Source organism: Centroberyx affinis, unplaced genomic scaffold (genome assembly GCF_046629955.1).
Source record: "Centroberyx affinis isolate AG114_WGS23_722 - 3 ecotype Tasmania unplaced genomic scaffold, CSIRO-AGI_Caff_v1 ptg004355l_1, whole genome shotgun sequence".
In the NCBI taxonomy this organism is placed as follows: domain Eukaryota; kingdom Metazoa; phylum Chordata; class Actinopteri; order Beryciformes; family Berycidae; genus Centroberyx; species Centroberyx affinis.
Genome location: NW_027282052.1, coordinates 116904 through 129831, shown reverse-complemented (window position 1 = coordinate 129831; position 12928 = coordinate 116904). Strand labels below are relative to the sequence as shown.

The window sequence follows — 12928 nt, the reverse complement described above, 5'->3', positions numbered from 1 at the left end:
TATTTGCATAATTAGTATATTTGCATACAATTCGATTTTATATACAAATATAATTTTGGCAGGGCAAGCATCTATAAATCTGCTGAAGTCACTAGTCGCTAAGTGAGGGTAGGATTTCATTAGGTCCTTGTTCTCCTTTGCATGTCTTACGTCCCTGTGGTAGTAACCTGTACAGGCCAGCTGATGGCCCTCATGTAAGATCACTGGTAAGACACAACATTGCGTGACAAATGCATTTGTGAAAATGCATTATGCCAATGGACACAGTCTGATAATCATCCAAAACTAGGCCTACAACTAAACACATAAAACTTACCAGCTTTACTGAAAATTACTTAACTTCTTCACTTCTTCACTAATTTCAACTGCCATGCCTAAACTGCAGTAATACTTACCACTGCATTATAACTTGCTCCCATACACTAATCTTGTATATTGCCTAACTTCAACACAACTCAAAACCAACAATATTTAGCTGACTATAACCAAATTGGTGCACATCTGCTCATGCAATATAGGGCATCTAGTGGTCAGCAAAATACTGTGTCAACTAACCACTCTCCACAACCTTGCAAATGTACAAAACCTACTGCAGGCCCACCTCATCACAGCACAGTATGAAATATACAACACCGTTGCTAGTGGGGGTGGAAGGCAGAGACGATTCTAGGGGCCCACAGCTGGAGAGGGCCACAACAACTCCAGCAGGATGTGTGAATTCATGTATTCCAAAGATCCTGCAAAGGCACTCGATTCTTCACAATAAAAAAGTAATAAACCCACAAATTATGCAATATGTGATTAAAGTCGTTTTAATTTTCCAATCTATGCCCCCCCCATGACTTATAACATATTTCTACTCTAAACCCTTTGCTGTCTCAATAAGTGATGTTGCTAAAAGATTTTGTCTGTATCCATGAGTCATAAAAACATCTACAATTAAGTCCATAAACCAAGAACATATTACTTATAAAATAATATGTGGCTAAGAATACAACTTCCCTCTTGCTTCCTGTTTTTTACTTTCAATCTATCAGTCTGTAAAAAAAAACATTTTGAGCCTGTGTAAGTAACGAGAAACAGATTTTATTACAAAATGCAAACCATGCCACTTACAATATGCATAGTACAATATGTATGAGGTCAAGATCTACCGATATAGAAAGCCTTTTATACAAAATCAAATCTGCTCCAGTCAGTGTGGTCCACCTCTGATATGATGGATATGATGCAGTTTGACACATTTATTGTAGAATTGAGACATTTTGATCACATTCCACATATGTGTGTATGAATGTCATCATCATCATCATCATTTCAGCGGAGAGTTTTAGTGTCCCTTGGTGGACGAGAATAAAAGTCTGGGGGGGGAACACTTCACACATCATATTTAATAACACTGTACTGAAGTCTGTTAAGTTAGTGAATGGGGATCCATTGCATTCATGATAGCATCTTTATAAAACATTGTCCAAAAAGCAATGCCATATCCACTTGAGACAAATGACATAACAGTGTGAAGGTGAGTGGGGTATTTGACCGGTCTTTTTGACAGACAGTTTGGTGATGCGTAGCTCCTATTCCAGGCTAAGGACCCTCCTTTTCTTAGCTGTGTGTGTATACGCATGGTGGCGCCACTCGACATCCGCCGTGCTCTCGTTCTCCAGGGTGCCGAGTTTGATCATGTACACTGTAAAACAAACGAAAACAAACCCTGCGTCAAGAATATTACCTACATCTCGACAAACAGAAATCCTCAATCCGTCTCGGTTGTTCTTCCTCCTTGTTCCTCAATGCTTCCCTTACTGGTAATACGTGTACCTTCACAGAACCTGAGCTCTCTTCATAGCCGTCTTAGCTATTTTCCCCCACTGGTGACCCATCTCTTCATTTATTAAAAAGCCCTCTGGCTCCACGCTGAACCGTACTTACATTTCATTTCAAACCTGGGCCCTACTTCTGTCAGCTCGACGTTCTTGTGGTCCGTTTTCTTATAGGTGTGATGCCTGCGATGGAAATTTGATAAATATATACAGCATATACTTCAAATAACACAAACTCTATGGCGTTTACAGTATATTCAGAGACGTGTTGTCGGACCGACCTGAACGAGATGAAGTCCTCTTGGTTGCCGAATGTGATTACACGCCTACTGTCCTCTTTAGGCACTGGAAACAGATACTTCAGGATATTGGATACCTGTGGGAGGAGAATTAATTAGCGGTATGCACGGACAACTGTGGAGAGAGGATGTGAACCCGCGGGGGTCCGGTCGCTCACCCTCTGGCCGAGCCGCGAGGTGAAGTTGTGGAAGATGAGGTGGGGGTAGGCCTCGGACATGGTGCCGATGTCGGGGACGTCGTGCCTCATGACCACGTTGTAGAGGGTGAAATACGCCGTGGGCCCGAACGGCAAGTGGCACACCACCAGCCCGTCTGCAGGGACAGAGGGGAAAAGATTCAGATGGTCCGCAAAGGGTAACAGTGCCACAGTGCCCAGGAGGGATGGGACGATTCAATACAACCAGGATACGATGTAATAAATAAAAGTTCAACGACAGCAAAGTCTGACTGTGCAGAATTCTGTTTATTTCTGAGCCACAAATCTCTCTAGCGATGGTATTGGCTCGCTAGAATGTAAACAACAACTTTAAAATGTCATTAAAAAAGTGCAAATATTATAATGTGGATGGTCAAGCGTCTCATTTGTGATTACTACAGCAGAATAAAATGGAGCTAATATTAGGGCTGAACGATTTTGAAAAAATATCTAATTGCGATTATTTTGACTGATATTGCAATTGCGATATGATTTGCGATATTAGAGGGAATGATCATTTTGTACATCATTATTCTAATTTTCATTGAAAAACTTATTAAAATGATTATGGTGTGATTTTTTGCGGGGATCTGTACCAAACAAAGATGTTTTCTTAAGTCTGTAGAATACGATGTGTAGGCCAGGACATCTCTGCAGCACCACAATATTTCATTTAAAATGCTATTTTGACACACATTTCGCCTTTAACAAATATTGCGCCTCCTGCGATTTGAAAATTGCAGTAGGTCATATTGCGATTTTGATAAAAAATTTTGATTAATTGTTCAGCCCTAGCTAATATCGCGATTCATTTTCCTGCCCCACGATACATATTGTCACATTTTAGTTTCGTTTTTCGTTTAGTTTGTAATTTCCATATATCGTCCTATCCCTTGCGGCCAATAAATGTAACGCATATGAAAAGAAAATTATTTAAGTGAACCGCTCTACCTGGCTGTCCTCTGGTTTCGTGCACGATGACGAGGTCTGTGACGTTGTTGGCTTTGCAGGCTTGGACCAGCGCGGCGATCTCGTGGTTTCCCCTGTTCATGCGCTGGGCTCCGGGGAACATCAGCTTCATCTCCTGTGGCGCCACAAAGTACACATCATCAGTGACTGCCACAGGTGAGTTAAGAAGAAGATTACTGTCCCATTTAAACACATGAATTGGAATCCTTTCTACAAACCCTACCAGGGTTAGACTGATATTGGTTTGCTGATATATTGGGCCAATATTGCCCATTTCATTAAAAAACTACAAAACTCTGATATGACAGATACAATTAGGGCTGGGCGATAATTCAGTATTATCATTTATCGTCTCTGGAATCATATCATGATGTATGAAGATATTTTGATATCATGATACACAATTCTGTTGTCTAAATTTGTGACAACGAGCACATTTTATTTAACAAAATAAGGTATGAAATATTTAAAGAATATTATTTGAGTTTTGTTTGACATCACACTTCACAATGCAATGCAGTTTAATGTGATGATCAATTTGATTACTCAACATGTGATTTTGCATACATACGCCGTATTGTGATATATATCGATATCGGAAAAAATCCTTAATAATCCATAACAATCCATAATTATCGCGATACTGATTTCAACCATAGCACAGAATTTTAATGTACCATTCAGAGGCTTTTTCAGTCAGCAAAAACAATAAAACTCCTGGAGGCAAAACTGAATACATTTAATTCTGGGGAATTGTTGGCATGAAAATGGTCAAATTTAGAAATATTGGCGGCATCAATCCAAAAATATCAGCATCAAGCCCTAGTCCCCACTAGATACCAACACATGGCTGTTCAGAGGCACGTAAACCATGAAGTGTAAATGACACATGAGCCATTCTGTAGTTAGCTTACATCTGGCCTGTGTACAAGGAATGGAACCAGCAGCTTTCCAGTGACTGGTCGACTTCACTACCTCTACGTCAGTGATTCTCAACCTTTTTCATATCAAGGACCCCTAATTTAGTCCACATTAGGCCCACGGACCCCCATTTGATGAGATTTTGTCTCTCAAACCCAAATCTGAGAATATTTTTATTGTTAGATGATTTTGTCCAGAACTCCATGACTATCTGTATTGTAGATAGAGATATAACAGAGAAACTATGATCAGAACAGTCATTCTGCTACATTCTCTAACTGTGTTAACTTCTTATAAATGAAATAAAGGTGAAGTTTAACAATTAGTCAGTTTGCTAGGGACTCCCTCAACACATTGATAATTCATCACACATGAACGGGGCTGACCTTGGAGAACATTTTGAGTCGGGAGCTGGGGTCTCTGGATGTCGTGACCATGACTTTAGGATCCTCCACTCCAGCCCATTTATACTCATCGTCCATGTGAGAGCTGACGCCTGCACAGAGAAGACGCATTAAACAACGCAAAATAATAGTCAGATTTCACAAAATAGGGTGAACGGTGACATTTGCATATGCATTATAGGAAGAAAACTGAGACACTTGCCTTCTGCCCCTTCATCGTCATACTCCAGTAGTTTCTGCAACTGCACAGCTTCTCTGCGTACCTCAGTTGGAATGAGACGGTTATCTACAGAAGAAGAAGAGGACAAACAACCATTAAGACATTTTGTGAATTACTAGCATTTCAAGTAGGACCGGTAAGACTGTTGATGACCAGTCTGAAAATTGGACTCTCTGTCGAGCGGATGCCATCCTACCATCGAGAGCAACCTTCAGCTTCTGTTTCTTCTCCTCGATGGTCCGGAGTCTGTCCTCTTGCGCTTTCCTGTACAGGTACTCCCGCCTCAGTCTCACCTCTCGACGGAGCTATTATAACGCCGCACCAACCAAATAGAGAAAATCGTAAGCACAATTCTATAATGATTATTAATGGAACCATTCTGGCTAACAGCATTCATAGAGGGGAAAGTGTGCTTGATTCAGACGTGTCAGTGGGGAAGTTTAACTGCAGTATAAGATTATTTTGGACATTATTGTTCATGTTGCTGTTGAGTGAATAATCAGTGGTATTGGAAAAGGGGCTGAAATTAATCTAAAATTAATAAGGCGTCAAGGGTGCTGCCAGCCATTCTATGTAGAGAACATCACGCCAAACTCCATTCAAAAACCTGCCAATTTAAAGAATCCTTGTTTATAGGCAAACGTTACACACCTCATATACCATAAGACCTTTTCTGAATCGTTGGGAGCCACTTTTCAATTCGGCATATGTCCAGCCCAACTAGTAGCAATCATTTAGGTAATATTTTAACCTGTATAATAGTGGTGAGTTGTAGCGAGCAATGGGAATCAATTCTCAAAGTTGATATTTACTTTTAAATATGTGCAGCTTGGCGAATTGTGTGCATGCCGAATTCAAGAGTGGACCCCATGAATACAGAACAGATCTTAAATCATGTTTTAAAACATGTGGACGTTTGCCAATAAAGCAAGGCAACATTCAGTTAAATGGAGTTTTGGATTAAATTCTCTCCATATCAGAGAGAGTGATACATGTCGGGGGTATGGCTTCACCAAATTTAGTGAATTATTCCTGCGCTTCCTACACTTAAAACAGACGTTTGCGAGTTTTGCAAAAGCTAGACTGTGATGTTTACATTCAATGAAGAAATCAGGCTAACGCTAACCACTAACAGTAGACCTAGCTACTAGGTTAACGTTACTGACGTTAACTTAGGTTGCTCGCAAATGTGACTTTCGTTGTTTCAGAAACTATATGAGAAAGGTCAGCTATTAAATTGACACAATGTTTATTCCGTTTTTATGAGCTTTAAACTTACCATGATGTTTCCTTAGCAGCAGCTTCTCACATGGAGGCAGGAAGACATACATACAACAGTTTACTCCATTGGCTAATAGAGCAGCCAATGACAGCGCTCGATACTGCCCAGCGAGTTTACTTTGTGTTTCAAAATAAAAGCCCCAGGTTGACAGAGAAAGAAGAAATTTGAAAAAATGCTGCCTTCAAGTGCTCCTCGTATGCTACTATTTCTGAATTTAAAGTCGTAAATACAACTCATAAACATACGGAAGAGGATTAGGGCCACAGAATTCTGAGTTTAAAGTCAGAATTCTGAGAAAAAAGTCAGAATTCTGAGATTAAACTCAGAATTCTGAGATTAAACTCAGAATTTTTTCTCAGACTTTTTTCTCAGAATTCTGACATTAAAGTCAGAATTTTGACTTTAATCTCAGAATTCTGACTTTATTCTCAGAATTCTGACTTTAAACTCAGAACTCAAATAAATTTTTCACATGTGGCCCTAATCCTCTTCTGTAAAAACACAACTCGTGCATTCAATTACTTTTGGTAGTAAATAATAACAAAACGTGAAAAGTAGCTAGCGTTGTAGCTAAGCTAACAATGCAAACTTGTTCTACCCAGGCAGAAAAACAAACCAGAAGTACCTTTTGCGGGGGCTTGTGGGAGAATCCTATTTCTAACTCAGATCCAACCAATATTGCCTTTGGCTTAGTAAGGTGTCCATATTCCACGTTTTATGACAAGAATTTCTCCAGACCTCCCTAATTTCATCTGGAGGTGTGGCTTTGTGAGAATATGTTTGTCATAATTACGATTTTTCTGACAGCTCTTGAAGGCATCAAATGGTCTCTATGAAAGGTCAACCCTTTTTAAACCTGTTTTTAACAATATAGAGTATGATATAGTATAGTATATAGTATTTAATAGGGATTTATGACAACATTCCTTCAGTATATAAGTAACTATAGTTGCACTGGTTTTCAGATTTTAAAAAAAGATAACCCTCAGCAGCACCACATATCTGTGGCTACCCATTTCCTGAATCATTCTCTGTCTCATTTCAGAAGAGCAGATCCTCTTCCTCTCCTCCATTATCAGACCTAATAACAACACTGAGTACTTAAATTATGTACCTTCTAATTTCTATATTGCTTTTTGGAGCAGGTAAGTGTACGCCTATGATGATCTGACCTTGTGTTTAGAGCATGGTATAGTAAAAAAAAAGTTTGATGTGTTTGCAAAATTTAGAGCATTTATCATGTACACATTGTGCATTCAAACCTGTTAAATTGCAGTTACAGATTTTGCGAATGTAAAAATGTAAAACTCATGAACTGATTATTATGCCGTTAGAAGATAATATTTGGATTTGGGGCCAATGATTGGAAAAATGCTTTTTTGAATTAGTAATTTTGTTTCATACCTATTAAGAGTGCTACCCATTCACTATAATGTAATATTTCAATAATCAACTGTCCAGTGTTTATAGGTTTAAGCTTGTGGATTTTAAAGAACTGATTCATTGCTCTGCGATACAATGTTGTTTTTCATTAGACATAAGTCTTGATATATAAGAATATAAACCACCAGCAGTTTTCTATTTATAGTATCCCCATGATGTCACATGCATTTCCTACCAATACGATGATTATTATCAGCTGTTAATTTATTCCAATGATCTGTTACTTTCCTATCAAGATGGCTGAGTGGTGATGTAACAGAATACTATTAATTGTATATGTCCTTAGTTTTAGTATTCCTGTCATTAGCCTACTAGACTACTCGATTACTATATTACTATTATTACTACATGTTAGTAGACTGCAAATATCAGAAGTTTGGGTTGTTTACTCTATTACCAATAAAATAATGTCATTTGACATAGCAGCAGATGTAAAACTGAAGAGTTCTCTACCAAAATGCTACATGTTCACCTGAGGTTTAAGAGTGTTTTCATTTTTTTTAGCCAAGGACTTAAATTACTTCCTATCACATTAAGTAAAATTTAAATAGTATTCAAAAAGTACCACCATTTACTGTATCATATATATCCTTTTTTGGAGTAGGTAGTCACTTGGGGCAAAATACTTATAATGTCATTCTTCTGGACACCACCTAAGCTCAGGTTACCCACCTTGTTAGGCTGACATAAGTCTATATGAGATAAATTCATACTATAAAAAGTAAGAAAAGTTTCCATGGGAAAAAAAATAATTCTGCTCTGTTTTTTAGTTTAATCCAGTTTTATTTTGCTTTTTACAAATACAACTGGATTAAACTAAACAGGCGGGACATGTTTGCTTCCATGAAATCGAGCTCTCAAGTAGGAATGAGAGCTTCTCTTGGGATTTTGAGATATCTCATTAATTCAGAAAAACAGAGCAGAATTATTTTTTTTCCATGAAACCTTTTCTCAGAATTCTGAGATAATTATCTCGTTAATTCAGAAAAACAGGGCAATTTTTTTTTCTCAAGTGAATGCATTACGCTTCCGTAGTACATAGACGCCCCCTGCCGCACAAGTAGCCCATATAGTGCTCTGTATGTTGGATGATATTCACTAAATGCATTGCTCATAAAAACATACAATAAATAGACCTAGGTGGCAGTTTAAAGGAATACTGAGCTGCGTTTTCCCCCTTGAAATAGCATAAACTCATCCATAAATTATCCTAGTCAGTTACTTATGGTCCATTGGTAGTGTGTGACAGTGTGTGTGTCTGCAGAGAGCCTGCCTTCTGCCTGGGTTTTCTTATTTCTGAATGTTCGGGATGTTTTCTCGGCATTGGCAGCAGGTGTGTCCGGCTCCAACCAAAACCACTGCTGAATCCTTTATATATATATTTAGAGTAACTGGAGTTCTGGTCAGAGCTAGTGTGTGTCGTGAGCTGGCAACTAGCTACTGTGTTAGCATAACTTCGTTGAAGAAGAAAAGCCGATACCTAGCTAGCTAGCTAAGCTACCCGGCACCTACCTGTCCAACAGAAAACAGGCCAACTCTGCGTCGCTCTTCATCCCCAGTATGCTTTCATTTTTCTTTAACTGTGGTTGGGGTCGTACAGTTCACTGACCTCTTTATTCACCTGTGTGCAGGTACGTGTGAGGGAGTGTATTTGCAGAAGCTCACGTGTCCGTATGAAGCGAGGCACAAGACCCTGCAGAGGGTCTGGTGCAGGCAGAGCTCCACCCAGTGCTGCGTGGGCCTCACCCTGGACCAGCACACCCAGCCGGTGGACGGAGGGAGACTGGAGGTGACCCAGGACCCGGACTCCTTCACTGTGGCGGTGCTGGAGCTGGCCCACGGAGAGGGAGTGTACTGGTGCGGTGTGCTGGGCGGGAACGACACCATCATCAAACTGGCTGAAGGCTACTTCCACAGCTGTAAGTAAAAAAAAATACAACTTTCTGGAGTCTGGTTGGATCGTGTGTAGGCTATATGTGTATGAATGTGCGATATCTGAGTTTGACAGATATGGGCTTTTGAAGGCCGAGATTCATATTTTTAGACTGATATATATTTTGTGCCGATATTCAAGATCTTAAAATTTGACAATTTTCAGCTCAAAAAAAAAAAATCCCCAAAGTATTCAGTGTTTCCTACAGAATTTTATTCTTGGCAGGGTGGAAGGTGGAATAATATATTCTCATTGTTGATAATATTATTTAATTCTGTATTTATTTATTCATTTGACTTTATTTTTTCATTCAAGATCTTTAAATTTGACCATTTTCAGGCCCAAAAACCCCCCAAAATTACAAGTGTTCAGTGTTTCCCATACAATTTATTTCTTGGCAGCGTGTAATAATATGTTATTACTGCTATTGTTATTGTTATTATATTACTATTACTATCATTATTATTATTATTATTGTTGTTGTTGTTGTTGTTGTTGATCTTATTTATTTCTTAATTATTTACAGGCCTCCTGACATGCCAAATGACTTTATTTTAATAGTTATACAATATGCTATTAAGTTGGTTATAATTTTTTTTAGAATTCCAAATCAATTCAAGCTACCGATGTTCTATTGATTGACAGTAAAACTCAGTTCTGTCTACATATGGAAAAAAATATGGAAAAAATAACTGCTAGTGGTTTATATTCTTAGACAAGACAAAGGTTTAATACAGCAACTCAAGTATATTGCAGAACAATGATCTTATCAGATGCTCAAAAATCATAGATTTTTGTAAACACACTATGTGATGATTGAAATATTATGAAATATAATAATAACAATCAAGTCTTGCACCTGTCAACACCCATACATCATTCAGGCCATCTCATGCCAGTTTATTTCCCCCCAACCCTGCAGCCTCTGGAGCTTATATGTGGAGCTTTGCCCGCTGGATTCTGCTGCCTCCGCTCCCCATGCTGACCATTTTCATTTCCTGCTACTCCAGAAGTGAGTTGCCCTGCTGCTCCACCACCAGGAAATCCATACATGGCTGTGTTTACATTGCATTTCAGGCAGTAAAGTGGCGGTCAGTTAAAAGTTGGGTAAAGCGTCACCTCCAGTCTGTGATCATCAGGAGGCAAACAACCACCAATAAAAACAAATATATCATATTTTGAGAAAAGCATTTATGTTTTTCTTCAAAGACCCCATCCTCATAACACATATCAGTTTAATAGTACTTAATGTGAACTCATTCATTTTTGTGTCAGCCTAAAAAAGTGGTTCCACTGAGATTAAGTGGGTTTACCCTCCACTACCTCTCTGATCAATGAGGCCAACAGTAAAATCATAGATGCAAATATTACAAATACAAAAGATGCTGCAAATCTTCCTGTGCCCTTGATTATGGATGGTAGATTTGTAAAAAGAACTGAGGAGAAAAGGTAGAAAGTTTTTTATTTTCAAGACAGGAGAGTAAGCGGCACCGAACTGTCTCCTGCAATGGGATTTGAATTTCTAAATACCTCTTTTATGATTGATCTATAATGACAGTGACAATGATAAATATGACTGATTCACATAACAGGACAATGTGTGTGACTGTACAGTCTAATGGACCCTTAGTAACTTCTTAATGTTTTCTTTCCCAGCAAAAATGAAACACATTAACAAGGTAAAGCACTCCTAACTTTTTCATGCTATTGCTAATGCTAATGCTAATTCACAATGGATTTCAAAGATAATAGTAAGTATATAGTAAAGTATATATTTAAATAAATAAATAAATAAAATTGTTTGAATCAGTGAATCAATACCAAGCACTAGTTAAGATGACTAATGGGTATAACATGTGATTTTTTGTCATTCTTTGTAAGGGGGAAGAATTTTACGACGACATTGATTTGACAGCAACGGATCCACAGTATGAAAATACAGAAGAGCCTGTCCATGAGCTGGAATGATAAGGGAAATTACCAAGGAGTCCAGATCTAACTTTCCTTATTATTCAGTGAGGTTCTTTTGCTCCCTGGTGGCAAACACAGCAACACGCAAACTATTTTTTGACATTCAAATTCTGAAGAATGGAATAAGAAATATGCCAACTATGAAGAAATAAGTTTGCATTTATTGGAGAAACCAAACATAGGCAAACTCACACATAGTGTAAAGATGGAACATGTCATGGGGTGAAAAATAAATGAAGGGTTTCGTTCCAAATGCTATACATCCATTTTGAAGAAAAAAAAAAAAAAAAAAAAAAAAGAAGTTCATGAGTCAATATTTCCAAAGTGCATGTGAATGCATCCTCAGAAATATTTGTAAAGCGGCCAATAATTTCCAATATTTTTTTTTTTTTTCTTGTCAATAGTCTTCTAGGAAAGGATTTTTTTTCCCACATGGAGAATATCTCATTTTGGAACAAACCTCTTCAAATATATATATTTATACTTTATACATTCTTTTCTTGCTATACATATAAATCTCATGCTTCACTTGAAACTGTGCTTTCAGCATTTATCCTCATCACATGACAAAAGACAAAATTGTGGAGCGTACAGTATTCAGGATCAATGCTGCATAGTTTCAACTTTGGAATATTAAACATAATTTCTTTGTAAACCAACACAATGTAACATTTAAGTGGATGGAAATGGAAATGGTATGAAATCTGTCAGTCGTCAAAATGTACATTTCAACATTTTTGGAAATAAAATCTGTTAAAAATACACACGGTCTCCTATGTTGGGAGGGAATAGATGCTCTTTGCGCTTGAACACAGACTAATCAGGCTTGCTTTCATCAACAGCAAAGCATTCACTACTTTGATATAGTTTGGTGACGCAACTTATGGAAGTTATCACACGGTTCGGTTAATCTCTGTGTATCTGGAGCAGGCAATTCGAGGCATCTGACAAAATAACACGTGATACGTTTAGATGAGGATGTTGCTAGTTTACGTCACCAAGTACATTTCCTTACAAGCAGTGGAAGTAAACCATGGAGGAAAAGCTAACAGAAAAAAAGTCAAGAAAATAGCTGTTGCCCATAGAAAGCTGCGTGAAGTATTTGGAGGAACAATCCAACCGTAGGATAGACAATTTCAGCACAAATCACAGAAACATGAACCGGACAAGTTTTGGACAAAAAAACAAAACAAAAAAAACAGAAGCATTAAATAACACAAGGATAAAAGATGAGAAAATCTTGGAAAAAGATTCACTTACAGAGAAACACGTTAACGCCATTCAATAAAACTCGTATAATGGTAGAGTGCTTGGATGTCCAATGGAAATCAGACAAAACAAAAGACAAACAAAACAAACAAATGTATGATTCACTGCAATCTCATAATAGGCATTATGGATGATATGCCTACCGTTTGGAGCAAAAAGTAAGTGATTATAAGGCTAGAACATCATTCCGGACCCAT

General features: G+C 38.0%; 2 protein-coding genes across 3 annotated transcripts; one reads left to right on the top strand and one right to left on the bottom strand.

Annotated features, from left to right (window-relative positions):
- Positions 1–1066: 1066 nt before the first annotated feature.
- On the bottom strand, positions 1067–6186 carry imp4 (IMP U3 small nucleolar ribonucleoprotein 4). 2 transcript variants are annotated; one of them, XM_071543607.1, is made up of 9 exons: positions 6113–6186; positions 5030–5138; positions 4816–4899; positions 4596–4705; positions 3271–3403; positions 2281–2435; positions 2105–2199; positions 1933–2006; positions 1067–1690 (listed from the first exon to the last, which is right to left on the bottom strand). In XM_071543607.1, the coding sequence occupies exons 1-9, from the start codon at positions 6113–6115 to the stop codon at positions 1578–1580; spliced, it is 876 nt and encodes a 291-aa protein (XP_071399708.1). In that variant the 5' UTR covers positions 6116–6186; the 3' UTR covers positions 1067–1577. The 2 variants fall into 2 exon arrangements, with proteins under 2 accessions (XP_071399708.1, XP_071399709.1); XM_071543608.1 differs by having other exon boundaries at positions 3271–3400.
- Positions 6187–7153: 967 nt separating this feature from the next.
- On the top strand, positions 7154–12814 carry LOC139664686 (uncharacterized). Its single transcript, XM_071543611.1, has 5 exons — positions 7154–7260; positions 9190–9477; positions 10414–10503; positions 11148–11170; positions 11373–12814. The coding sequence occupies exons 1-5, from the start codon at positions 7224–7226 to the stop codon at positions 11457–11459; spliced, it is 525 nt and encodes a 174-aa protein (XP_071399712.1). The 5' UTR covers positions 7154–7223; the 3' UTR covers positions 11460–12814.
- Positions 12815–12928: the final 114 nt, after the last annotated feature.

Excerpts from the sequence above, each read along its gene's own strand:
- imp4 (XM_071543607.1), bottom strand. Across the intron at positions 2,436-3,270 it reads CGAAACCAGAGGACAGCCAG|ACGGGCTGGTGGTGTGCCAC; the intron begins GTAGAGCGGTTC and ends CTGTCCCTGCAG. Across the intron at positions 1,691-1,932 it reads GCCCAGGTTTGAAATGAAAT|TGTACATGATCAAACTCGGC; the intron begins GTAAGTACGGTT and ends TTTGTTTTACAG.
- LOC139664686 (XM_071543611.1), top strand. The coding sequence starts at position 7,224 with ATGTACCTTCTAATTTCTATATTGCTTTTTGGAGCAG. Across the intron at positions 7,261-9,189 it reads TATATTGCTTTTTGGAGCAG|GTACGTGTGAGGGAGTGTAT; the intron begins GTAAGTGTACGC and ends ACCTGTGTGCAG. Across the intron at positions 9,478-10,413 it reads TGAAGGCTACTTCCACAGCT|CCTCTGGAGCTTATATGTGG; the intron begins GTAAGTAAAAAA and ends CCAACCCTGCAG.